This window comes from Arabidopsis thaliana (assembly GCF_000001735.4).
Source record: "Arabidopsis thaliana chromosome 1 sequence".
Classification (NCBI taxonomy): Eukaryota; Viridiplantae; Streptophyta; class Magnoliopsida; order Brassicales; family Brassicaceae; genus Arabidopsis; species Arabidopsis thaliana.
Genome location: NC_003070.9, coordinates 22,078,278 through 22,106,086, shown reverse-complemented (window position 1 = coordinate 22,106,086; position 27,809 = coordinate 22,078,278). Strand labels below are relative to the sequence as shown.

Genomic DNA, 27,809 nt, shown 5'->3' with positions numbered 1-27,809 from the left:
AAATCCCGTGATTTTCCCGCCAAAAACGTAAACTCGTAATTTTCCCGCCAAAAAACGTAAACTCGTAATTTTCCCGCCAAAAATGTAAAACTCGTAATTTTCACGCCAAAAAACGAAAACCCGTGATTTTCCGGCCAAAAACGTAAACCCGTGATTTTCCCGCCAAAAACGTAAATCCGTTATTTTCCCGCCAAAAACGTAAATCCGTGATTTTCCCGCCAAAAACGTAAACCCGAGATTTCCCGCCAAAACCTTAAACCCGTAATTTTCCCGCCAGAAACGTAAATATGTAATTTTCCCGCCAAAAACGTAAATCTGTAATTTTCCCGCCAAAAACGTAAACCCGTGATTTTCTCCCCAAAAACGTAAACCCGTTATTTTCCCGCCAGAAATGTAAATCCGTAATTTTTCCGCCAAAAACGTAAACCCATGATTTTATCGTCAAAAACGTAAATCCGTAAAAAGTGGAATCCGTAAATATCATAAGTTTGATGATAATGAATTAATAATGATAATTATTTATTATTGTTTTATAATAATAATTAATTAAATTATTACTTCAATAGGTTAATCCATTTAACAACTCAACCCATCAAATTAAATGAGTTATGGGTTGACCCAACTCATTTTGTTAAATGGGTTGGATCAACCCATAACTCATTTAACCCTAAACTCATTTGATTATGAGTTGAGTTGAGTTGGGTTACCCATTTTGACACCCCTATATATAGGTTTTCATTTTTTTTTAGGCATATCCTATAGAGGTTATGTATAGTTAGGGTATAATTGTAATTAGTATTACCCTAATCTCTCGTGTATATATATTGTAATCACAACCTCTAATGATAATTAAGCTTCACACTCTATATGGTATCAGAGCATTACGACTCTCAGACCTAAACTTTTTTTTTTAACGCCGCCTCTTCTTCATACACTCTTCTTCAAGTCTGTTTCATTTTTCACGATGACTTCCACACCGTCGGGATCCACAGAAACAATTGCTTTCTCTGAAACACCAACCCTTCTCAATGTCAACATGGCAAACATCACAAAACTCACTCCCACGAATTACATCATGTGGAACCGTCAGGTTCACGCTTTGCTTGATGGATACGACCTTGCTGGCTACATCGACGGATCCGTCACCGCACCATCTGAAATGATCACCACTGCTGGTGTTTCTGCGGCTAATCCCGCCTACAAGTTTTGGAAGCGTCAAGACAAGCTGATTTACAGTGCTATCCTTGGCACAATCACGACCACCATTCAACCTCTCCTGTCAAGATCCAACACGGCTGCAGAGATCTGGGAGAAACTCAAATCCATTTACGCCACACCAAGCTGGGGCCACATCCAGCAAATGCGTCAACACATCAAACAATGGAGCAAAGGTACAAAAACAATCACTGAGTACTTTCAAGGTCACACAACCCGTTTCGATGAGCTTGCTCTTCTTGGAAAGCCACTTGAACATGCTGAACAGATTGAGTTCCTTCTTGGAGGTCTCTCGGAAGATTACAAGTCTGTGGTCGACCAAACAGAGATTCGTGACAAGCCTCCAACTCTCACCGAGCTTCTGGAGAAGCTCCTCAACCGTGAAGCCAAACTCATGTGTGCTGCTGCAACAACGCCATCGCTTCCTGCCACTGCTCATGCTGCAAACTACAAAGGGAACTCGAACAACAATCAATACAACAACAACAATCGCAACAACAAATCTCATGGTCGCAACAACAACAACTGGCAGCAAAATCAACCTCAATAGCGACAGAACCAGTACACACCAAAACCCTATCAAGGACGCTGCCAAATCTGCAGCATTCATGGACACAGCGCACGTCGGTGTCCTCAGCTCCAAGGTAGCAGCTACAACTCGCAACAGTCAATCCCAGCCTCACCATTCACACCGTGGCAGCCACGAGCAAATGCAGCTATAGCCTCACCATACAACGCCAACAATTGGTTACTCGATAGTGGTGCGACTCATCACATCACTTCTGACCTGAACAATCTCTCCCTTCATCAACCATACACTGGCGGTGAAGATGTTACTATTGCTGACGGGTCTGGTTTATCCATTTCCCACACCGGTTCGGCTTTAATTTCAACACCCTCTCGCTCTCTTGCATTGACTGATGTTTTATATGTGCCTAATATTCACAAAAACCTCATATCAGTTTACCGAATGTGTAACGCTAACAAGGTGTCTGTGGAATTCTTTCCTGCACATTTTCAGGTGAAGGATCTCAAAACGGGGGTCCAATTGCTCCAAGGCAGGACTAAAGACGAGTTGTACGAGTGGCCGGTGAATCCACCTAAACCGTCATCCCACTTCACTACAACCACTCCAAAAACCGACCTCACCTCTTGGCATTCACGCCTTGGCCACCCGTCTTTATCTACTTTAAAAGTTGTTGTTTCCCAATTTTCTCTTCCTGTTTCTAATTCTTTGCAAAAACAGTTCAACTGTTCTGATTGCCTTTTGAATAAAACACACAAGCTTCCTTTTCATACAAACACTATTACCTCCACTCAACCACTTGAATATCTATACATTGATCTTTGGACATCACCAATAGTGTCCATTGACAACTTCAAATACTATCTCGTTATTGTCGATCACTATACACGATACTCATGGTTCTACCCGATCAAGCAAAAGTCACATGTCAAAGATGTGTTCATGACCTTCAAAGCCTTGGTTGCAAACAAATTTCAACGTAAAATCATTCATCTCTACTCAGACAATGGTGGTGAGTTCATTGCTCTCCGCTCCTTTCTCTCCTCAAATGGAATCACTCATTTAACGACACCACCTCACACGCCCGAGCACAATGGCATCTCTGAAAGGAAGCACCGCCATATAGTAGAAACTGGTCTTACACTTCTTGGACAAGCCTCTATGCCGAAATCATACTGGAGCTATGCATTCACCATTGCCATATACCTCATCAATCGAATGTCAAGTGATGTCATTGGCGGCATTTCTCCATACAAGCGGCTCTTTGGTCAAGCCCCCAACTATCTCAAACTTCGAGTGTTTGGGTGCCTCTGTTTCCCGTGGCTTCGACCGTATACTACACACAAGCTTGATGATCGACCTGCTCCGTGTGTGTTTCTCGGCTACTCACAAACCCAAAGCGCCTATCTTTGCTTGAATCGAACCACCGGCCGTGTCTATACATCTCGACATGTCCAATTTGTTGAAAATACCTACCCATTTACCAAACCCACACTCGACCCATTCACCAACCTTGAAGAATCAAACAACCACTCCATAACCACAACAGTCCCGTCACCGCCGTTCGTACAGCTTCCGTCGGTACCACCCCCTACAAGAGATCCTCACCAGCCGCCGCCTTCTCAACCGGCGCCGTCACCCTCTCCGCTCTCGCCGCCTTCCATGTCGTCACCGGTCATGACATCGTCGCCACAATTCTCGAGCAATCGAGACTCAACGACGCTCCATGGAGATTATTCTCACGTGGACTATGGCCTATCATCACCTTCCAATCCACCAGGCCCAATTACATCACCTACCACCTCAAAAAGCCCATCTGAGCCCACTTCCAGCCCATCACACTCAAACCAACCCAATAAAACTCCACCGAATTCCCCATCGTCTTCTTCCTCTTCCCCGACTCCAATTCCCTCTCCATCACCACAGTCATCAAATTCCCCACCCCCACCTCCACAAAATCAACATTCCATGAGAACCCGAGCCAAAAACAACATAACAAAACCAATAAAAAAACTTACCCTTGCCGCCACTCCAAAAGGTAAATCCAAAATCCCAACCACTGTGGCCGAAGCTCTCCGTGATCCAAATTGGCGAAATGCGATGTCGGAGGAATTTAATGCAGGTCTCCGGAACAGCACATATGACTTGGTCCCGCCAAAACCACACCAAAACTTTGTTGGTACTCGTTGGATTTTTACTATCAAATATAATCCTGATGGCTCTATTAACAGGTACAAAGCACGGTTTCTAGCTAAGGGGTTCCATCAACAACACGGTCTTGATTACTCCAACACATTTAGCCCCGTCATTAAGTCCACCACAGTTCAAACTGTCCTTGATATTGCGGTCAGTCGCTCTTGGGATATACGACAACTCGATATCAACAACGCCTTTTTGCAAGGCCGTCTAACCGAGGATGTTTACGTTGCACAACCACCCGGTTTCATAAACCCAGACAGACCCAATTATGTGTGTCACCTCAAGAAGGCGCTACATGGACTCAAACAAGCTCCACGCGCTTGGTACCAAGAATTGCGTGGGTTCCTTCTCACATGTGGCTTCACGAATTCCGTCGCTAACACCTCCTTGTTTATACGCCAACATAACAAAGACTACATATACATACTTGTGTATGTTGATGATTTTCTCATCACAGGAAGTAACTCCAATCTTATCGCTCAATTTATTACATGTTTGGCTAATCGCTTCTCTTTAAAAGATTTGGGCCAGCTGAGTTACTTTCTTGAAATCGAGGCGACAAGGACGAAAGCAGGATTACACTTAATGCAACGTCGGTATGTTCTTGACTTACTTACCAAAACAAAGATGTTGGACGCCAAAACAGTCTCCACTCCAATGTCGCCAACACCGAAGCTGACGCTAACATCTGGCACTCCCATTGACAATCCCGGAGGATACCGACAAATACTTGGCAGCCTTTAGTACCTCGGATTCACAAGACCTGACATTGCCTTTGCAGTCAACCGTCTCTCACAATTTATGCACAAACCGACCGATCTACATTGGCAGGCCATGAAACGCGTACTCCGTTACCTTGCCGGGACTCCATCGAATGGTATTTTTCTTCGCGCCAAAAACCCGTTAACACTTCATGGCTTCTCAGATGCTGATTGGGCAGGTGATAATGAGGATTATGTTTCCACCAACGCATACATCATATACCTTGGCGGAAATCCCATTTCATGGTCATCCAAAAAACAACGTGGCGTCGCTAGATCCTCAACCGAAGCAGAATACCGTGCAGTTGCAAACGCAGGCTCCGAAATTCGATGGTCATCTCACTTCTCACTGAATTTGGAATACCATTGCCCACTACTCCCGTCATCTATTGCGATAATGTCGGAGCAACATATCTCTCCGCCAATCCAGTTTTTTATTCTCGTATGAAACACATTGCCTTGGACTATCATTTCATACGAGACAATGTTCAAGCTGGGATACTACGTGTTGCTCATATCTCCACCAACGACCAACTCGCTGATGCTCTTACCAAGCCTCTCTCCCGCCAACGTTTCACAGAAATAAATAACAAGATTGGAGTCATACAACTGCCTCCATCTTGAGGAGGTGTATAGAGGTTATGTATAGTTAAGGTATAATTGTAACTAGTATTACCCTAATCTCTCGTGTATATATATTGTAATCACAACCTCTAATGATAATTAAGCTTCACACTTTATATATCCTTCTCAAATTATTTGTACGTTATGTGCAAAGATTTTATTAATAATCGATGTGTTCATTGATTTTTTTAATAAAAAATAATGACCAAAACTCAATTATTTTTTTTAAATAAAAACATTAAAGACAAAATTTCTTTCATGGTCTGTGATAATTGAAATATTGCATGTTAAAAGATGACCTTGCTCTTACTTTTTTTTGTCAACAACCTTGCTCTTACTTAGAATGGATAAGTATATATGAAATAATACAAAACATTGTATTTTTTGTTATAAATTTTTGAATACTATAAGTAAGTATAGCGATATCAGATCAACCCGTTGAAGTTCCTAAAATTTACCAAGAAAAAGTAGGTTCAAATTTTTTACAGCGGCATTGTAAACAACGAAACGAAGACCAGCCAAAACAAAAATATGTCCAGTTAAGATCGATTTAACACACCTGTTTTACAATGTTACAAGATTCATTGTGGTTAAAATAACATAATTAGATGATTTAAAGGGCTGAATTAATTAGTATTTGGTCATGGATTGGGATGTGCAATTATATCGATGTAGAGAACAAACTTGAAAATGAAGTTTCAATCGTCAAAGACATTTAATAAGTTGAGAGACGAAAGACCTTCCAACACCTTCACATGGCACACACACACACACACACACTCTGACCGTTGTATCAGATCATGTGTTCACACATGTCAACAATTAAAGTCTTAAACTAAAAATATAAGCTAAATCCTCGGGATTTAATTATACTTAATTTATTTTCATTATTCCTATATACTATTTAATCATCTCAAGATATTTCACCAACAAGTCCAAGATGCTCTGGAAGAATAGGCTGGTTTTGTTTGTGTTTAACGAAAGTAAAAAAGATTATTATAATTTGTGATGTTGGGTGGATGAAGAACCAAAGGACACAATTTGCGATCCAAAATCTTTTCTTTTTTCTTTTGCGTGTTGGTCGCCGTACAAACGTCAATGTGATTAGGTCTCCGTATATATGCAAATCTGAATTTTAACTTTAGCTATTATTATTTGTTTTACAAAAAAGGTTTGTACAAAATCAATGAATGGTGAAACTATTAGGTAGGGACGTACGTAAGGATGTATCCACGAAGGACAACACTTTTTAATATATATTTTTTGCAATTTTAAAATATAATTTTGATGGCACACTACTGATAATCATGAGTCAGGTAAATTACTTTATCATGAAGATATTTCCTTAGGATATCCGAATTTGCGGTTCTATTTATAATAGGAATTGATTACGTCATGTGAGTATTTGCATATTCTTGATTTTACGGACCAATAACTCGAAAATGGGTCCATAGTTACTGTATATCGTTTGGTAATAACTGTGATCATTAAAATCGTAATTTGAATAAAATGTGTATAGTAACATAAAATATCGCACGATGGTCTCTGTATCTCATGTATTACATTTTAACATTTACTTAGCGTGGCTGAAATTTGGGATTGCAGTGATGGTTGATTTACCGGTTGTTCGAAATGTAAAACTACCATATGAATCTTATAAGCCACTGCAATTTACATGACGTATCACATTCACATATATTAGAGAAACTTAGATTCACTAGGTTAATTAGTGTTTCTAATTACAAAGTAGAAAAAAGTTTGAGATCATATAACATAAAATATTGTAGTCTTTTAGTAAAAGTGGTTGTAATACATGTGCGATAAGATTGTTTTTTAATAAATCCTTAAATGAGCCCTATAATTACTACTCATGTTATAACGAGCTAATAGAACATTACTTGACTATTACTTCACTACTTGTCGAGTTGAAGCTATATATTTGCACCTCTTGGTTTTGTTGTTGGTTTTCATATTTCTTTTTGAATTGTTAAACCTCGTATATGGTTTTCTGAAATCTTTATGTCCCGTGTCTTTAAATTTTAAATCTAAAATTTACTTTAAGAAAAGTACAATAACAACCCTATAAAAATTTGAGTCAATTGAGACGGAAGAACTATGTACTTTATAGATTTCTCAGTATTCTTCCACTGATAATAATCAGATATATAATCATTCCTAGAAATCTCACTTTAGTTCGTCTTATAATCAAACCCTAAGTCCTAGCATATCTCTTCCATACGTAGTCATCATTAAAGTGGTGTTTTTAAGATATTTTTTTCCCCCTGGAAAAGATAACGTTAGTTTTATAAGATAAAAGAAGATGATGATGTAAGAAAACAAATACTTTAGGGGAAAGAGAGATAAATGACAATCATTGTGTGGTTGAACGTATAATATAGTTACTAAACAACAAATAACTAATGAGCTATAGGGGTCGAAGTTTGACAACAACAACAACAAAAAAAAGAAGCTATAGGGGTCGAAAAAACTTTCTTGCATTGTGGATAATCTCTCAATACCAAAAGTAGATTTTGCTGGTAACGAATATAGTAGTCACAATTGTCCATTTCAGATGGGAGTGAATTTCCCATATGGGTTCTTTCGTGAAGGAATGGGTACATTATATTTGCTATTCAAGAACACTAATGGGACGACCCATTCTTAGCCCTGAACCAATCTGCGACATGAACCGGAGTTCAAAAGAACCAAATCGGTACTAACCGAATGAATCATGCAAAAGTAAATAAAAACAAAAATAAAATGTCAAGAGAAAGCATTTAAGTCCGTGAAAGTGAGAAAAAAGAGATAAGAAGTTGCAGTGTCCCTTGTCCACCCAATCCACAATTTCTGTTTTTATTTATCTTTTTTTTTTTTGGGCTATTTATCTACCTATACTTTTGTTTATTTCTTTGCCCAAAAAAAAATACTAGCTTTTTTTTTGTCTCCAATTTCTAAAGTATTATTTTATTTTTGTTTTTTTATTCTTCATGAGTGGTACCAAAATTGATTTTTTGGATCTATTAGTTAGGTTATCTTCAGCTATCTCTGATTTTTTTTCTTATATTCGTCTAAATCTATATACCATATCGTTTTGTCCATGGTCCAAGTTCAACGTGCATTAAATGTTATATTCGGTCGAATTTGAAAATATGCAGAATAATACATAAGCTTCGGTGGTTGAAGTCTTGAAGATGAACTCATATCAGTATGACTAATATAGTACTATTTGGTACCCATTGTTATAATTTCAGTGTTAAACGTTATCTATACAAATGAGCAAAAGGGAAATATACACACAAAAAATCAGTACTAACTATCTTTAACATCATTTTTTCAAGTATATGCATGATGTTTATATCGAATTATGGGTAGTTGGACAAAAATAAACCTCTGTAAGAAAATATCGAAAAAATATTAGTTACCTATCGTTACGAAATTGAAACGTTACAACTTACAAGTGAAAAACGACTCGAAAAATATTACTTTGAAAATCTGCCGTTTCAAACTAATATTTTTCTCCATTCTTACAAACGTTACAAACATATTAAATTATAAATTAAACAAAAGAAGACAACACCTTACGTTTCTTTTTCAGAAAGTGCAATTTATGTAACTGATATTTTTTATTTGATTACACAAAAAGAAACTTATTAACTTCGGAACGATAAGTTATTCTTTGACAGTAGTAGTATAATCAAGTCCTAAATAAAAGTCAAACGCTACAACATTCGATGATTAACTGCTAAAAACTATGGTTTATTGGCTTATCACATGATCTAAAACGAGTAAGAAAATTAAATGCAACTTAAATTATATGAATCAGTAAGAACAAAAACAATGTCAAAATCATCGGTCCCTGATCTCCGGTGCCGGCACCCACCCGTTCAAATCAACTATTTAATTTCCGACCATCCTATTACTCTATTCCATTAAATTTTTAAACTCCAAAAATAACAAAAATTAAATAAAGTAAACGTCAGAGATGCCCCAGGCAACCACAGTCAAATTTGCAACAATATGGTTACAAATCTTTAAATAATATTATTATTCTTATCATTAATCAACTCCCAAATGACAGTCCAATTAAATAATCACAAAACATCATAAAAGTGACCAAAATTAAATAATAACAATTGTTTTTTGGGTTTCACATGTTTTATAAGCAAAGCCAGTGTGGTGGACCTAACTCTTCACGCTGTCCCGAAAAAGACTCTTCTCTTCTCTCTTCCTCTTTCCTTCACACAACTCTCTCATTCTACTCTCTGTTTTTTTTCTTTAATCATAACATTTTTTTGAAGAACAGAGATTCTTTTTGTTTGTGTAAGAGATGGGAAATTGTCAAGCGGTTGATGCGGCTGCGTTGGTTCTACAACATCCTGATGGCAAGATCGATAGATATTACGGTCCTGTATCCGTTAGTGAGATCATGCGTATGTATCCTGGTCACTACGTTTCTCTTATTATTCCTTTGCCGGAGAAGAATATTCCGGCGACAACAACAACAACAGATGATAAGAGTGAGAGAAAGGTTGTGAGGTTCACGCGCGTGAAACTTCTCCGACCAACGGAGAATCTTGTACTTGGTCATGCTTATCGTCTCATCACTTCACAAGGTTTGTTCTTGTATATTTGTTTTTGTTTAGCTTGTGTCTGTTTGTGTTCTTGTAATGGGTTTCTGATTAAATTAGCGTTTGATTTGTTTTCAGAGGTTATGAAGGTTTTAAGAGCCAAGAAGTACGCGAAAACAAAGAAACACCAAAGTGAAACGAGTAAGGAGAAGAAGAAGCCATCATCGGAGAAGAAGATTGATGAAGAATCCGACAAGAATCAGAATCTGGTACGGAATCTTTACTTAGAATTTAAGATATGGTTTAGCTTCAAGAATCAATTTTCACTCGAATAATTAAAGTAATTAGTTTAAAGATTTTACTCTATTTCTTTCCCCAAATTAATATAAAATTATGAAAATTAATGGGTTTGTGTTTTTCTTTGTATAGGAAACGAAAGATGAGAAGCAACGTTCAGTGTTAACGAATTCAGCTTCATCGAGATCAAAAACATGGAGGCCATCATTGCAGAGCATCTCTGAAGCTACGAGTTGATGTTTGGGTTTTACGTGAGGGACAAGAAACGTAGTCTCTGTGTGTGAATCATTCAGAAGATGGAATCTGAAGAAGAAAGAGATATAAACATTATTGAATAAACTCTTCTCTTATGTTCCTTTCTGGTTATAATTTACATAGGAGATGAAAATTTTATAGATTAAGATGTAAAAAGAACTATGCAGAGATTAAGAACTAAGTCCCTTTTTTGTCCTGTTAATGTATATATGTGCTCCATGTGAAGAAATCAATCAAAAAATAGATTGTAAAAACATACGTTTTTGTTGGTGTTTACTGGTTTACACAAATTCTTGGAATAAAGTTCAAAAAACTTTAGTTAAATGAGTCCAAAAACATTTGATTTAGATGGTTATGTGAGGTATAAATGGTTGTAAGAATTGCATTGAGTTGGATTGATCATTGGTAGGTACACATCCTTTCATGCATTTATGGGATGGTTTTTTAAGAAAATAACCAATTTTATTTGAGATTATTAGTTATTTTTCTTCAGAGAAGTAGTAGACTTTCTCAAAATTTATATTTCTTTGAATGGAAAATCAAATTGAATTTACATTGTCTTTTTTTTTTATAACTACTTTTTTCATTTTTTTAGCAAATAGTATAACATAGATGAGCTAAGTAAACCAACAAGGATGGGCATTTGCATCAAACCCATACCAAACCAAAAAATTGAACCGATATTATGAATCAAGAATTTAAGATATCCTTGAAATAAAAAATCTGAAAATCCAACTGAAGCCAGCCAATGTTTTTAGACTCTATAAAAAGATATCTGATTAATAAATTGTTACTTTTAATTTTAATTTTTTTTTAATCCAGAAAACAAAAAATCAATGGTCAAAACATACATAGAAATCTCAATACCAATCTCAATTTATTCTGAAATATTCTTCTGAAACCAGAAACCAAAGAAATCCAGACCAAACCGAAATAACTAAACCGGAATAAACCCCCTATCCAGTCATAGAAACACTTGATTCTAAAGATTGCGATAGCCGCCGATAGGCCAATCACTCTTTTGGCCTTATCCGAAATCTTTTTGTGGGCAGAAACGTTTGTGTCTTAGGCCAATCTCTGTGTCTCTCTGTCCAGAGAGAAATGGCAGCATCATCAGTACTACTCTCGTGCTTCAAATCCCATCATCAACCAAACCTTCTCCATGGCTGCAACTACTCATCTAACCAAACACTCCTCAGATTCAACTTTTCAACCCCAAAACCTCTCCTGATCTCCTCACGGAGCTGCTCACGACGATTCAGAGTCTTGTCAGAGACCATCACCGTCAAATTGGAAGAGGAGGAGAAGGATGATGGTGCAAGTGCTGTTCTTGATCCTCCTGCCGCCGTTAACACTAAGCTCTACTTCGGTAACTTGCCTTACAATGTTGACAGTGCAACTCTGGCTCAAATCATTCAAGATTTCGCTAACCCTGAGCTCGTTGAGGTTCTTTACAACAGAGATACCGGACAGAGTCGTGGATTCGCCTTCGTTACCATGAGCAATGTCGAAGATTGCAACATCATCATCGATAACCTCGATGGAACTGTAAGTCTCTTGCAGCCTTATTACAAAACACATAAAAAAAAGGAAAAAACACATTTTAGTTGATCTTTGTTATTGGTCTTTCTCAGGAGTATCTTGGTCGTGCTTTGAAAGTGAACTTTGCAGACAAACCAAAGCCTAACAAAGAACCTCTGTATCCAGAAACAGAGCACAAGCTCTTTGTTGGTAACTTATCATGGACTGTTACTTCCGAGTCATTAGCTGGAGCGTTTCGAGAATGTGGAGATGTGGTTGGGGCTAGAGTTGTGTTTGATGGAGATACAGGAAGATCACGGGGTTATGGCTTTGTATGTTACTCTTCCAAAGCAGAAATGGAAACCGCTCTTGAATCGCTTGACGGATTTGAGCTGGAGGGTCGGGCGATTCGAGTAAACCTTGCTCAAGGGAAGAAATTTTGATATCATACAACAACATTGTGTAATCATTTAGAGTTTTATACATTAGAGTTATGTTTATATTGATTGAACTAATTAACTCAAAAGATCAATAAAACTTTTTATGCTAGAAGGTGTTGGTCCAAATTGTTCACTTGTGTGTCTTTGCCAGAAAATACAACATTAGAATCAATCAAAAGCATTAGTTTTGTTCCTTCTCTCGATAACAATTAACAATTAACAAGAAACCTAGTGACTTCTCTTTATACACATGTAAGAAAAATCACACAGAGACTCTTCGTTCATTAGTGGTGTGCTTCACTGAACCAAAACACTATAGAACTCTAACTTCACAAGTGAAGAGACCGTAAAGACCCACCCCAGAGAGGAAGAGCTAAACGGTGGCGACCTCATCCGTTAAGAAATTCTATAGACACTCAGATCGCACGGTCTTAGTTGATCAACCAGGGTTACAGAGGTACGAGCCTATGACAGTTCAGGTTAGGTCGTGACCAGTCCAACTTATCTTCACTTTAGACGATGTGAGACAAAGAAAAGACTAAAGTCACTTAACAAAGCCTATACGTCGTCGTTTCCTTCCTCAACGTACTAATTGCTAATATGTCGTCGTTTCTTACATCAGTGAGCTAATGAAGAGAGAGACTGAAACAGAGGTTTCTTACTTTCTTCTCTGTATCTCTCATATTTTGCTTAAACCCTAAAACCCTTTTTGGATTAGGTTTTCTCCAAATCTTATCCGCCGTGATAAAATCTGATTGCTTTTTTTCTTCATGAAAGTTTGATTTGTGAAACTCGATGATTCTCTCACGCTCTGTCTCCGTGCTTCATTTGTGTGGAGTCTCTTCTTCAGCGCCGTCGAAGCTCTTATCTCAGAGGTTCAAGGTCTCGTTCGCTCTCGCTTATGGTTCATCTGTTTCTTTCCGTTTAAGCTCTCTCAATCGATCTGATAGAAAATGGGTTCGTGGGTTTGCGTCTGCTACTGAAGCAGAAGTCGAGAAAAAGGGTAATGATACTTTTTTTGCTGACCATACCGTTTCTTGGAAGTCTCTTGGGTTATCAGATAATGTCTCTATAGCTCTTCGAGATTCTGGGTTCGATAGACCATCTCTTACTCAGGTAAGTTTTCAAATTTTGGTGAAATCTAACAGAAGAACTTAGAGAAGCATTTGTTGATTGGGAAATGATAAGTTAGAGTTTCTGTTTTTATGTAAAGTCTTGAGACATTGTTTAGTGAATGGGAAAAAAGGAATCATTTTTGCGTTTTTGATTCTGAAATGTTTGATTGTGAATCTGATTTTATACTGTTTTCTTACCTGTAGGCTGTTTGCATACCGTCTATATTGTCTGGGAAAGATGTGATTGTTGCAGCAGAAACTGGTAGTGGTAAAACACATGGTTATCTTGCTCCAATAATTGATCAATTAACAAACACCGCTCTTGATTCCGAGGTTACGAATAGAGAGGAAAGACCGTTTCCGCTTAAGAATATCTCTCTTATTCTGTGTCCAAATGTGATGCTTTGTGAACAAGTGGTTCGGATGGTTAATGGTCTTGTTGATGAAGATGGTAATCCACTTCTTAGAGTTGAAGCTGTGTGTGGATCTCAGGTAACATTTTCATATTGAGAAGCAATATCTAACTGTTCCTTTGTAACTGTTTGAATATAGCTGAATATGGAAGTTGCATTTGCTGCAGGGTTGGCCAGATAGACTCCCTGATATAATTGTTTCGACACCTGCTGCTCTTCTTAATAATATTGAGCCGAAAAGAAATAGGCGTCTGGAATTTCTACGATGTGTCAAATATGTGGTATGGTTTTCTTGTGTAGAGTTGTGTTGTTTGGATCACTTGCAGGTCGCCTTTTGAATGTTTGGATTGCTTTCAGGTCTTTGATGAAGCTGATATGCTTCTGTGTGGAAGCTTCCAGAATCAGATTATCCGTCTGATAAATATGCTGCGTTTCGATGAGAAACAGGTGTCTCGTTTGGCTAAATCCAATCTTGGCAGACCAATGGAGATTGATGCCTCTGTACCCCAAATTGATCTAGAAAATGAGGATGATGCAGAATTCGATGAAGGATCTATTTCTGAGGAAGAGGATGAAGAAGAGGAAGAGGAATATCTTGATGATATAGCACAAATGCCTAGTGTTGAAGCTGAAGCTGGGTCAGATACTAAAAAGGGCTGGAGAAGAGTGAGAAAGATCTATACCCGTAGTAAGCAGTATATTTTCATTGCAGCCACACTTCCAGTTAACGGGAAGAAGACTGCCGGGGGAATTTTGAAACATATGTTTCAAGATGCTGTTTGGGTTAGCGGAAACTTTCTTCACCGAAACAGTCCGAGGTGAAAATTTCTCTCTTTCATCTTCTTAAAAATACTAAGCATCATTCCGACTTAGTAGTAGTAAGTAAGCCACTCCAACTCAGATTTTGTTGTTCTCTTTGCTATTTTGCAGACTAAAGCAAAAATGGGTTGAAGTCACAGTAGACTCACAGGTTGATGCTCTTATAGAGGCTGTAAAAAACAATAACAACACCAACACAGAGAGGACAATGGTGTTTGCAAACACGGTCGAAGCTGTTGAAGCAGTGGCCGATATATTGGAGAAAGCTAGTATCCAGTGTTACCGTTATCACAAGAATCACAAGCTAGACGAACGTGCTAATATATTAGCTGATTTCAGAGAAACTGGTGGTGTCTTTGTTTGCACTGATGCGGCTGCCCGTGGAGTTGATGTTCCTAATGTCTCACACGTTATTCAGGTTGCTTTTCTAAATCTCAATTAATACTCTCTTCAGTTCACAGTACCTCGCTAAACTCAATATTGAAAATTCTCGGGGGTTATTGCAGGCGGATTTTGCTAGTTCTGCAGTGGATTTCCTTCACAGGATTGGTCGAACAGCTAGAGCTGGGCAATATGGAACTGTGACCAGTCTATACACCGAGGCTAACCGTGATTTAGTAGAGGCAATCCGTGAAGCAGTGAAGATGGGTCAGCCAGTGGTATAAATTCTATCAAAGATCTTAATGTAGTTTAATCCGCTGCATACTCAAGCGCAATATTATTAGCTCATGAACATTAGCATATTCCTTCTGATGATTCATTCTTGTGTTATGTTGTATGAAATATTCAGGAAACTGCATTCAGCAGGAAGAGAGGTTTTAGGAACAAGGTTAAGAAGAGAGGTAAGTAAACTAAGAATCCATAGATGCAAAACAATGAGAAAGATAGAGAAGCTAATTGTTTTTAATGTTTCAGCTTTTTTGAAAGCTGAAGAAGCAGAGGAGCCTCAAGCTGTGAGATATTAAGTTCTGTTGTTTTTTTTACAATTCCATAGATTTGTTGTATATAGAAGTACTCAAAATCGAATAATCACTATCTGTTATTTTCTTGTACCAAATTTTTTGATATGAGATAATACAATCTCGTTTATGCCGAGCTTCTTTTCGTATTTTTTTTTCCTTGTTGCAAATGCAATCAGCCATCTGATGAATGAAATTTTTGTTACTTTGACACCAAAAAGATGCATTTGATTTCAATTAACATAGAAATACAAAGACAAAGAAGAAGATTGAAGAAAAATATATTCAAGTTCTTTCCACTTGTCTCAATCTTCTTGGTCTACATTGGATCAATGCTCCAAATTCATACACACCAAAAACTCTGCTGTTGGATCCAACAAAAACTACTTCTCAAACCAATATCTTCTACTTTTTTTACCATTAGGTTTTGAATAGTCCATTTGATTCCCCAACAGCAGAAGAAGACAAGTTAGAGAAGTGTTTCTTTTTTTTTTGCCTCTGAAAAACTAAGGGTATCTCCAACCCTACTCTATTTTAGAGTAAAAATGCAAAATTCTTCTCCAACCCTACTCTATAATTTACTCTAAAATACAGATTTCTGCAGATTGACTCTATATATAGAGCAGCTCTATTGTTAAATCTATTTTTGAGTTCAACTTTTTTTATTTATACTTTAGTCCTTCAAATTTAAGTTCTTTTATTTAATACATATAATCATTTTACAACAACAATTACAACACATAGTTTTATAAACTTAATAAGCAAACAAATACTAAATTTTAAATAAACAACATAAAAAAACTAAAACATAAAACTAGTAATTTAATAGTCCGGTTTCAAGAGTTTCTTGCTAGATTTAAAAAAATCAAAGATAAAAAAGTTTATTTCTCACTACGAAATGCTTTAATAAAATTTGTAATGTTTTATTATTTTTATATGATGTAATTTTTTAATAAATAATTAGTGTTTAATTTAAATAATATCATATTTTATGGTAATTTTGCAAATCTATAATATATGGGGTCAGATTGTAAATTATATAACTAAAAGATATTAGTATATAAAATAGAAATAGAATATTTCTAAGAATATTCCTTTTTAGAGTAGATTATAAAGATATACATTGGAGAGAAACCCTCCTTTAAAAATAGAGTTTCTTTAAAATAGAGTTACTCTATTTTTGAGTAAGATTTAGAGGTATACATCGGAGATGGTCTAAGCCATGAAAAATATTGAAATCTCTAGAGACAATAATCCTGAATAAGGAGACACTTGAAACTTAATTATTTAAAACTTGAGATACAAAAAAAGAGGATATAAATACTCAATTAAAACTTGAAGTACCAAAAAATATATCAAGTAGCCTTAAGAATAGGTATATCATATGGGTTAGAAAAAAGGCATTTGTTTCAGGCCTCCAAAATATATAATTGTTTAAAGTCCACAAAAAATATGTTGTATCAAAGTGGTTTTAGGATCCTCTCAAAAGAATCTGGAAATCAACATAATCTAGATTCCAAAATTATCTTTCCTCTGTTTCTTTTCATAGTTTCATAGAGGATTTTTTTTGTTTAATACTTTTTAAAAGTGTACAACTTTTTTTTTTAAATTGTTTTTGTTTATATTAACTATGTTTCTTTTCAAATTGTGGATCTTGTTTTAGTGCTTCTAAATCTTTGTTTACTCAAGTTTTATGCTCAAGACAAGATGATATGTTTGTTGTATCGTTTCAAAATCATTTTTACATGTATTTATTTTATTAAAAGAAAAATCACATTAGAAAAGCATGGACACGCCACTGGTTATATAGTCATGTAATTTATTTGATAATTTAGAAGTTGGATAACCTACGAATGATATATACTATTTGAATATATAAAATTGATGTAGAAAAAAACTGAATATTATTTCATTTTTCACAAATTGGTCAACAAAAGCATGTAATACTATAATTGGTTTTGGAAAACAAGAAACATATCCATGATATTGATATTTATCTAGTGAGAACTTTACTATGTTTAACTTATCGACCTATTAATTCTAACAATCAGCACTTCTCGATACGATACCGTTTTTTTTACTTTTCTTTTCAATTACTAAAAATTTACTATCGTTCTGGGCCTAGACCTGAACACTCCTCCAAGCCAGGACCAGAGCATTTTATACATTGTCGTTTTAAATGTGTCTTAATCCATTTTTAGGTTAATTTCAGTAGTATATAGGTTTACAAACTCTCAAAACTGTTTTCTAGTACTTGTGCCGCCGATCTCTTAGAAAACAAAATATAAAATCTTTGATTACATTAGATGAGAATCTATGAGACCAAGATCTTATCAAATAAAATGCCTCTCTTTTGGAGCGAAGCTCAATGATCGGCCAGTGGAAAGCCTAGTATCTCTTCCCCTCGAATTTTTTTTACCATTCATCGAAAGGTATGTGCCAATATAATAAGAACATTTACAGTTTCTATTCGTTTCAATTAATTTCAATATTTTACATATGATGTTCACAAAATTTTGTCTACTTGATGTTTTATTGGATATTCTCCAATTGACTTTTATCTCATGTTCTATTAATTTTTTATTTTGTTGTGTGTTTTTAGTCAGATCCTTGAAATTTATAAATAGCTATAAAGAACCCGATTAATATGGTCAAATTATCCGGGATCCAAATTTGTTGTTCTCCGAGAAATAGGATTAGGTCCCAGATTTAGATCTCATGGTTAAAGAAAACACAAGTACCTTCAAACTCCATTCATACATGTATTTCTTGATTTTAATGTTTGATTATTTGTTTCTGGATATGTTTCAATTTTCATATATAACTTAAGATTTTATGTAAAGTAAGTATAATAATTCTGGTATCAATTATTCATCAAAAATGATTTTGTTCTCGAATGTCTTCGAAAAGACTTTATGAAAATAAATTTCCATAGTAATATTTGAAATAATCTTATTAATTATTGATATTGGTTTAAGATATCATTACCTTTATTCCTTATACAATGACTTTTTATTTTTATTTTTTAAAAATTAAAAAATAAATAATAATTAATTATGCATTTTTATATTTTCACACAAAATACATTCCCTATCTGCTCACCAATTACAATCAATAATTTTTACAATTAATATTTTGGAGTTTAGAATATCATTCTTTGTGAAAAAAAGACACAAAGAATATCATTCTTCTACTCGTGACCATTAAATAAACAAAAACAATTATACAAAATGAATAATGAAGAATGAAACATAAAGCTGTAAAAAAAAAGAATGAAACATAAAAATAATAAAAATTCAGAGAAAAAAATAAGATATACAATTATAAGGAATGGAAAAATAACATTATTTTTTAAAAATATATGAAATAATTACGAAATAATATTAGTGAAAATACTTTGTATTTAGTTAATTTTACATTTGATTTTTTTTTGTGGAATAATTTTACATTTGATTAAAATAATTGTATTAAATTATTAAATATAAAAGAAATATTCTTAAAATATTGTTTTTGTTTGGTTACCATTCATCATAAGTATATTTTTATTCTTTTCGAGTAAATTTTCCTTTCCATTCCACAAAAAATTATGTTACATTCCTCATTGTTCATGTGCTTCATTTCTTTTTTGTTCTTTTAATGGTCATTAGTAGAAAACTTGAACGTAAACCTTTTTCGTATAGTATTCTTTATAGGATGAGGAATGTATCGTAAAAAATTACTTTTAAGGACTAATTGGTAACCGCTGTTACTTTCGGTTATATAGATTTTGGCCTGCAAAGACTTTTGTTGTAAGAACTTTGACTTTAGGAAAACATGTGAATATAGAAATAACGATTTTAAATAATTACCAAAAATATGGATAATGGATCTTAAAAAAAGAAGATAAACAATTCAATTGTTAATCAACTATTTTTCTTTTAAAAAGCTAATTTATAAGTGAATGTGATGAGAGGTTTTATACATATGGCGAAGAAGAAAAGAGAAAATTATAAGCTTTTCTTGTTTTTATTTTTAAACTCATGTTTACGTGGCTTTAAAAATAAAATTGGTAGTAAAGAGTAAAAACTAAAAATAAATATGGCTCTAGAGGCTTTTAAATTTGTTAAAACCGACAAAGTGTGATTGAGAAGCTTTTCAAAAGTTTCCACAGTTTTTTTTCCAATCAAGCTTTTAAAAAAGTCTTTACCAATCAATTATAAAATTTATATAGTTATAGTCCATAGAACAACAGTTTCTACAACAAAAATTCTTACAGTCAAAACGTTTCTACGGCCTTAACTAACAAGGATTTCCAATCAGTCCCATAAACTGTAAAGACTTGTAAAAAAATTTGAAGCCTCCAAAGTGTTTACCAATCATCCCATTAAATGGTAAAACAACTACGGAAGGAAAATTTACTTTAGTAGTCAAACTTTTGATAAAGTTGTGTACAATTGTTTTCAAGTTAGACCATTTATAGATATTAATGAAAGCTGGTTTGGAGATGTTGTTTTGGAATTTGTGCTAAAGATGTGAGAGTATTTGAATCCCTTCTCAAATATGTTACAAGTGGTAAGCCGGACCCACAACTAGCTTTCCATAATAGTTCAACTCTCGGACTCTCCGCCACTTGTTAGCCAGATACCCACCCTAGCAAACCGATAAATGCACTATTGTGAGTGAATGTAGATTCATGCATCAAACTTTCCAAGAAGATTTTACTAATGAGGCATCCAAGCGAGACAAGTTAGAAAATGGAGGCGACGGTTCCACCATGGAATGGATAATCTGTGAATAGAACTAAAGAAAGTAAATGTACCTCTATAGTTCTAACAGATATGGTCACTTTTTCAAATATGGTCCTAGTGAGAATATTATGGAGTTTAGTTATTTCCAATGGATCATAATACTCGATACCAAACACAACATCAACGTTTACCTCTATAGAGGAACCACTACTATGTTGTTGTTGTATAAACCAACGTCCCACATTAGAAGTTTAGAAAAGAAGGGTCTAATATATAAGTCTAGTCAAACTCCAATTAGTATGAAGCTTTTTGGGAAGGAACCCAATAACAAATCCTTGCGGGCTTTGGCATGTAGGGTCAAAACGGACAATATTATACTAATTGAGAGTTGGAATGACTTAGAAAACCCACTAAATAGTATCACAGCCTAGGTTGAAAAAATGGATTTAGGGGTGTGGGCTAAAAGTTCGGTGTGGAAGAAGCCATTAAATGTGACATGATAAGAAAGTGATTCAAGAACTTCGAAAATAAGAAGGTGCCGAGTTAAGGGTACCAAAGTTTCGCTTAAAAAGAGGTCCAATGTCCGTGGTTCTTGGTTTGAAGGGGAGATTATTGGGTACAAACAAACATCCCATATCGAAAGTTTAGAAAATAAGTGTCTAATATATAAGTCAAGTCCAATTCCAACTAGAATGAGGCATTTTGGAAGAAGCCAATAACAAATCCATACGGGTTGAGCATGTAGGCCCAAAGCAGAAAGTATCATATTGAAGGAGAGTTGGAATGGGCTTAGAAAGCTTTTAGATTGGTAATCATGAATACTCATATATTCAAGACTCGGAGCATCAATTTTAACCACAAGATCATCATATTCAATATATGCTGAGACTCTAGTATGATGCTTTTCAGTGATTGAGAATGAACATGTATGACTTTGAGATAATCATTCAGATGCGTAATCATAATTAAATCCTCAAGAACCATACAGCTTGATATGAGAGTCTTCAAACCTGAGTCGCCAACAAACTTAACCCCCTTTAAATATATACAAAAGGTAAAGAAACCAATTTTGATTTCGGATGATAAAAGACAACACAATGGAGATTTAAATCCACCAAAGTCGCACAAAAATAGAACAAGATAGGCATCTTAACTCTCTAACGTTTTTTAGAGTCTTTGGAACCTTAGTTATGATGCCTTTCTCGCTCTATACATGTTCGAATTTGGTGAATTTGACTCTCTAATGTGTTGTATTTGATAATCCAAATTCAAAATCGGTTTCTATACCTTGTGTCAATGCTATGTATTTAGAGAAGGTCAAGTTTGATGACGATTCCATTTTGGAGACTCTCTAATTAAGTTGTCCTATTCTTGAGGATTTAACCGTGATCACTTATCCGACAATTATATCAAAGTTTTGTGATTTCGTTCACAACCATTGGAAAGCTTCACACTAGTTTCAGTCTTAGCATCTCGAGTTTGAGGATCTTGTTGTTGAAGTCGACGCTCCAAGTCTTGAGTATATGAATATCAAGTGATTACCAACCTTAACTAAACCAACAAAACCAAAGGGATAAAGTTTATTTAATTCCAAACAAGTAAGTAACCTAACAACTTGGAAAACGTCTTATGGATTGTGGGTTTCTGATGTTTGTCGAAATGGTGCTTTGGTTTGTTTGTGACATTTGCAGTGATTTTGAGATTACAAAATTAGACTTGGAATTAGTTCTTGAACCAAGATCCACCCATTTCTTCTCTAAAATGTTACCAAAGCAATTATATCTATTGCATAGAGACTCCACTTTTTGGTTTTCCTTTTTTTTATAGGGTTTTACTTTTCTTTTTTTGGAGCAAAATGTTACGTTAAAACCAGGATCCGGTGAGGAAGAAGATGGCGGCGTAATCAGCAGGACACATATGAATTCAGCAAAGCTTCTGAAGAAGACGAAGTTGACAGTACTGCGAACAGAGAATGTAAATCTGAATCCGTAGAAGTATACGAAGAGATGAATCAGGCAAAGTGTGCAAAGAGATAAACCATAGACCACTTTTTATAAGATGTTGATAATCCCTAAAGATTATCACTGAAACATATATATATCGTTTCTCGAACATAGCTATGTGCCTGAAGAAAACTCAAGATTGCAGTAGTCTCTTCAGTTTTTTTTCTTGTCTTGCCTCAGCTGAATATTGTACCATTTCTTCTTCTTGACTCCACCTTCTTCCCTAACTGCGACTTCTCCTTCTTCTCTAGGTTCCATTAAAAGACTGCTCTTCTTCTTGCTCCAGCTTCTGCTCTTGCTTGAACCTTGCTTCGTTGGTGGGAAGATTGTGTAAGCCGCACATATCTCATTCCTCCTCTTTAGAAGCTCATCAATCTGCAAACAAAACAAATCTAAGTTACTTGTTTATTATGTAATCAAGAAAACAGGAGAAAACGGGGTGATATTGTAAGCTGTCTCTCACCTCTTGTACTTCCCCTGTGCATTTGCTAGCCATTTCTGTGAATTGTGCAAAGACCTCGTGATATTCAGCTTCAAACTTCAATAGCTCTGTTCTTTTTGAGACTATCTGCGCTTCAGTGGACCGAAGACTCTCTTTCTCGTTACCGAATGGAGCAGATGAGAATATTTCTAGAGTGTAGCTCACACTTTTGAAAAAATTGTCACCTAGAGAAATATGACACCAAGTGAGGTTACTTTACTTCTAATAGAGTAGACTACAAATTCCTTGAATCCTGTAAGCAAATAAAACAAACATTACCATAAACAGCAAAGACATGAGAACCAGCTTTAAGTTCAGTGATCTCAAACGGTTGGAATGCATCAAGCCTTTTGAAAAATCCGGTCTCTGGATCCCTTGAGAGAGCCCTCTGCGTGCAGAAGAGTGAAAACTGAGTACATGGTAATCAGAAGAAGAAAATAAACGTGTTTAGCTTAAGAGGGTAGAGAAAATAATTAACTGAATTAACCCTGTGATCGAAACGATAAACAGGGAAGCCGAAAAAATACAACCCTGCAGTCGAGAGCTTTCCTGTTTTCCTGCTGTCTTCCTTTTGCAGAATGGAGGAAAATAAAATACTATTTAGAAACCGAAAGAAGCTTCAAAGCCATGATGATTCGACCGGATGCCACGTTACAGGTTAATGAGAATAGCAAAGTATAAAACAAATCTGATCAAACCACTCTATGATGTAATCCGGAGATGTGACAAGAAGTTAGTTACTCAACAAACTAATAGTATAAAACTTCATACCTGTAGGGCCAAGCTCAGTCCTCCATTCTCTACTTGGTCAAAGTAAAGCAACTGGAAAGCAAAAGGAATCAGAGGTAAAATACAGAACAGGAAAAACAGCTACGAGATTCTTGAGCACGCAAGGTAAGAGTTTGGGAAAATGAACCTTGAATTTGTTTTTAGCAGATGAATGCACCTTACATATCAATCCATCCTGAGCTTCTTCCTCTGTTAACGTAACCGAATAAAAGTGAGCCGATTGCTTTTCAACCTGTTAGAGAAGAAAATATGTTACAGATGACAAATCCACATTAATGCAAAGAAGAAAATATGTTACAGATGACAAATCCACATTAAGACTCTCATTATCATACCTTCCTGGACACGACTTGCCCAACCATGAGAGGCAAAGTAGTAACCGTACCATTCAACGCCTCCCCCAATAAATTTGCAGAAACAGTTGTCTTAATTTGCACACCAAGCTTACTGTGGAGGACAAAAATAGTCAAGTTTCGAAGTTATCTCACAAACAAAAGTAAAACAATTGATAACATTCTCTTTCAGAACCAAGAAGAATGAAAAAACAGAGAATAGAGCAAGTCTACGAAACTCACTTGAACAATGCAGCAAATATAGTATTAACAGCTCCTAAGCTTGACAGATCGAGCTCTAGGTCTTCATTTTCCGGACCCACAGCCTACATCCCATGTGAATCAATAAAACTTAGATATCAAATCGCAAATGATTATGAACAAAGGGTCATCTAAAGAAGAACTAGAAACTATAGCCTTAGGTAATTTAGCATGGCCGCTACTCTAATGCTAAACTATTCAATTCCAAACTTTCCCATTATATAATATTCTCTTCAATGCTAACTTTGCAAACCAACCAGCGATGTTAAAACTCAGGAATTGTCTGAAATTCTCACCTCAGAGCCAGTAGTATCATATAGACGCCGATTCTCAGGATCAGACAAGACCTCATAAGCAAATGTAACTTCCTTAAACATCTCTGCTGCAACCGGGTCGTCTGGATTCTTATCAGGATGGTACCTGAAGAACCAAACTTCAGTACATGTAACCACCAAGTAATCAACTTTAACACAGATACAACACTCGCACAAATTCTAAACCTCTTAAATCAATTCTAAACCTAAATTGCATCTTAATCAACGCAAAGTTTCAATCTTTTTGAAAAACCTGAGAGCCATTCTCCGATAAGCACTTTTGATCTCTTGATCAGTCGAATTGCTGGGGATGCCAAGGACTTCATAAGGGTTCCTTCGTCGGAGCTCATCTTCTTCTCCGGCGTCTTTATTCTCCGATCTCGATGAATGAGTGGCCATTGTTCAATAACAGGTTTTTGTTTCCCAGTTTGAGTGGAAATGGTTCTCCAGTTAAATTCCCAAAGTCGATACAGTAAAATCTGGGGATTCTAGCCAGAGAATAAGCAAATGGGGAGAATAATGATTCATGCCTCGTGAATTGAGGATTGTTGTTACACCAAAACCCCAGGAGGAGAGACAATGAGAGAAGAAGCTCCATTGGGAAAACCCCACAAACACTGATCTGGAGAAGACAAGAGAGAAGAGACGAGACACTTCGTTATTTTTTGCTAATTTGTTTTTTATTTATCTAATTTCTAACTTATTTAAAACCCTGAAATTCGAAAAGGCCCATAAAAAACAGAAAAGCCCATCAAGAATATTAAATATGTCACGTGCCACACATGTGAGAAGATCTTAACGATACCCTTATAAATATAGATCATGTGGAAAGTCCTTTAACTTTGCTGCTGAGATGTGATAGTTGTTGATTCATTTCATAGATTCTGATGATATGAAAGTTTGTAGAATCAATTTTGTCTTATGGGTTGGAGAATGCTTGCAATGTCATAGACACTGCTTTGGTTTAATTAGTCTTTTCATCCTTATCTTGATAACCAGAATACTAAATGTGCATGTGTATATATATGTAACATCATCTTTTGGTTTCGCATCATCCTAGGATCGACACTGGCATTATTTTTGTAAACTTCCAACTGTGAAATTGATATTTAGGTTCAATACGTAAAGTGTAATCACAATAACCTCTTAAAGTGAAAAGTGCGCGATAAGCCTAAAAAGTATTTGATGTTGATCTTTTTCTGACGACTATGGACTGCGCTGGCACATGTATTATCTCGATCGAGCATGTTGTCTTATGTTGATACTATTTTAAGATAATAATTCTTTTTATAATGTATATCAATGATTGAGCATCACGTTGTAAGTAGATGAATTTGTAACAAAGTTTGTTAAAACATTTCCCTATGAATATGAGTTTGTGGTTATCGTATTGCAACAATGTCACAATATATTGAAATCATTTTTTGGTAGATAATCAGAAGTTTTTATCGCTTACGAAATAATGATTGATCGAAGTCAAGATTATTTCTGAAGACAAAATAAGAAGTTTATTCTGATAAAAGATCATACATCCAAAGAAACAGTAATCTCTTAATTCTATATCACAATGCATAGTATATATATCTAGTTCTATAGGGAAATAGACCGTTTTATCGTCTAGTTGATTTTAAGACTTTAAGATCGATTGAATTGCAAATGCACAGTAATACATCATTTAGTTTTTCAAATGTCATGAATCCAGAAATTGATAAATAAATAATAAGAATCAAAGTAATAGTGATTTGTTTCGGCTATCTAAACATGCATCAACGTAATTAAGAAACATGATAAAGAAAGTTATTTGGAAATAAATAAATTAAGAAAGATGATAAAATTTTATTATCTGATTGTTATGGACCCATTTAGATGTTACAACGTACAATTGGTTCGAACAAATTATTGCTCCTGAGTCCTGATAAGTGATTTGAGAGACAAGGCACCTAACGTTGTCTGTTTTTTCTTTCCCTACAGCCAGTTTGTCCCAATCAAAAAATACCCACGGGTGACCTAGGTATGTTTTTTTTGGCGGGTATATAAGTTTCATACAAATGCCATATCTTGAACTGCAAAAAAACCCTGTACGGCTATACCTCAAGGAGGTATTTATGGATATAAATTTAACAAATGAACCCAATAAAAAAACTCAAACAAACTATGTGTCTCTTTTTTGGTAGTGCACAGACCTTTCTCGTAGGGCTTCATTGACACACATCCTCAATAACATACTTGTGATTCTTTTATATATGAATGGTGTATATAGATCATATAGAGTAGATATATACTACTGATTCTTTTGACGATTTACGACACTTTTATAACTTATTTCAATGGTGTACATATATAATATTTCAATCAGTAATCATCATGTCTCTTCTTCTGTTTACCAGCCATGATTTCCTCGCGCGCTCTCTCTCTCTCTCTCTCTCATCATCATCAGCACCACCAAACAAGTCTCACCAAACTACAATAAAAAGTTTAGAGGGATTTTGAGACACACGAAACACACGATGAAGATCTTGGCCTTGTTGTCCTTATTAAAGAAAGTTATAGGAAAAAAAAAATCAAACGTAAATAGGTCCCTAAATGGATGATCGATCCATGATGGATTGATGGTGGGTGATCGATGTGTTTTTGGGGGGAAAGAAAAAGGTTGCATGTTATTGTCTGAATCTTAATCTTCATCTATCGAAAGATATTTTCATTTCTTTGCAAGATTGATAATAGAAACTCTGACTGAACATTTATATCTATTATATTGCTTTGGTTTAGACTTTACTATGTGCATGTGTATATAAGATTTTTGTAATCAGTTTAAAACAAAAAAATCTTGAGGTCTGTCGAGAACAATTATATAACCATGGTTCAAAAGAGGGTCGAATCAAAAACAGAGAATTCACAACAGTTGTTATCTAGGTTCAATATATAAAGTGTAAAACCCAACTACCACTTAAAATGAAAAGTGAACGATAAGCCAAAAAAGTATGTGATGTTAATCTTTCTCTGACGACTACGGACTGCCCCAACTATTATCTCAATCGAATATGTTGTCTTATGTTGATACTATTTAGGATAATAATTACTTCTATAGTTTTTTAAGAATCTACTTAACATGACGTTGTAACTAAATGGATTCATAACAAATAAAGTTTGTGGTCTTTTCCTATGAATATGAGTTTGAGGCTATCCTTTT

At 35.4% G+C, this 27,809-nt stretch overlaps 4 protein-coding genes, 1 long non-coding RNA gene, 1 other non-coding gene and 1 pseudogene across 11 annotated transcripts; 6 read left to right on the top strand and 1 right to left on the bottom strand.

Moving 5' to 3' along the window:
* Positions 1 to 961: 961 nt before the first annotated feature.
* Positions 962 to 5,343, top strand: AT1G60020 (annotated as a pseudogene; the record flags this gene model as incomplete). The annotated part of the gene is made up of 1 exon: positions 962 to 5,343.
* A 4,123-nt stretch (positions 5,344 to 9,466) lies between these two features.
* Positions 9,467 to 10,802, top strand: AT1G60010 (D-ribose-binding periplasmic protein). Its single transcript, NM_104693.3, has 3 exons — positions 9,467 to 9,938; positions 10,032 to 10,162; positions 10,323 to 10,802. Exons 1-3 carry the CDS (start codon positions 9,653 to 9,655, stop codon positions 10,425 to 10,427), a joined length of 522 nt encoding a protein of 173 aa, NP_564752.1. The 5' UTR covers positions 9,467 to 9,652; the 3' UTR covers positions 10,428 to 10,802.
* A 482-nt stretch (positions 10,803 to 11,284) lies between these two features.
* On the top strand, positions 11,285 to 12,734 carry AT1G60000 (RNA-binding (RRM/RBD/RNP motifs) family protein). Of its 2 annotated transcripts, none has more exons than NM_104692.3 (2): positions 11,285 to 11,993; positions 12,080 to 12,734. In NM_104692.3, exons 1-2 carry the CDS (start codon positions 11,547 to 11,549, stop codon positions 12,407 to 12,409), a joined length of 777 nt encoding a protein of 258 aa, NP_176208.1. In that variant the 5' UTR covers positions 11,285 to 11,546; the 3' UTR covers positions 12,410 to 12,734. The 2 variants fall into 2 exon arrangements, with proteins under 2 accessions (NP_176208.1, NP_849831.1); NM_179500.1 differs by having other exon boundaries at positions 11,525 to 11,742; positions 12,280 to 12,514.
* Positions 12,702 to 15,861, top strand: EMB3108 (DEA(D/H)-box RNA helicase family protein). 2 transcript variants are annotated; one of them, NM_104691.4, is made up of 8 exons: positions 12,702 to 13,522; positions 13,726 to 14,013; positions 14,102 to 14,215; positions 14,292 to 14,752; positions 14,865 to 15,171; positions 15,260 to 15,412; positions 15,544 to 15,595; positions 15,669 to 15,849. In NM_104691.4, exons 1-8 carry the CDS (start codon positions 13,202 to 13,204, stop codon positions 15,716 to 15,718), a joined length of 1,746 nt encoding a protein of 581 aa, NP_176207.1. In that variant the 5' UTR covers positions 12,702 to 13,201; the 3' UTR covers positions 15,719 to 15,849. The 2 variants fall into 2 exon arrangements, with proteins under 2 accessions (NP_176207.1, NP_001321198.1); NM_001333874.1 differs by having other exon boundaries at positions 13,027 to 13,522; positions 15,544 to 15,861.
* A 1,979-nt stretch (positions 15,862 to 17,840) lies between these two features.
* On the top strand, positions 17,841 to 18,112 carry AT1G08293. The gene has a single exon (NR_139404.1). It is a non-coding gene; the product is annotated as an other RNA (long non-coding RNA).
* Positions 18,113 to 19,241: 1,129 nt separating this feature from the next.
* Positions 19,242 to 25,398, bottom strand: ARL2 (ARG1-like 2). Of its 3 annotated transcripts, NM_104690.4 has the most exons (10): positions 24,873 to 25,398; positions 24,602 to 24,725; positions 24,288 to 24,370; positions 24,048 to 24,159; positions 23,840 to 23,944; positions 23,695 to 23,745; positions 23,402 to 23,491; positions 23,203 to 23,311; positions 22,906 to 23,108; positions 22,436 to 22,817 (listed from the first exon to the last, which is right to left on the bottom strand). In NM_104690.4, the coding sequence occupies exons 1-10, from the start codon at positions 25,016 to 25,018 to the stop codon at positions 22,596 to 22,598; spliced, it is 1,245 nt and encodes a 414-aa protein (NP_176206.2). In that variant the 5' UTR covers positions 25,019 to 25,398; the 3' UTR covers positions 22,436 to 22,595. The 3 variants fall into 3 exon arrangements, with proteins under 3 accessions (NP_001320772.1, NP_176206.2, NP_001320771.1); NM_001333872.1 differs by having other exon boundaries at positions 19,242 to 23,108; NM_001333873.1 differs by having other exon boundaries at positions 24,602 to 25,300.
* Positions 21,404 to 21,823, top strand: MIR5647. The gene has a single exon (NR_139403.1). It is a non-coding gene; the product is annotated as a microRNA ath-MIR5647 precursor (primary transcript).
* Positions 25,399 to 27,809: the final 2,411 nt, after the last annotated feature.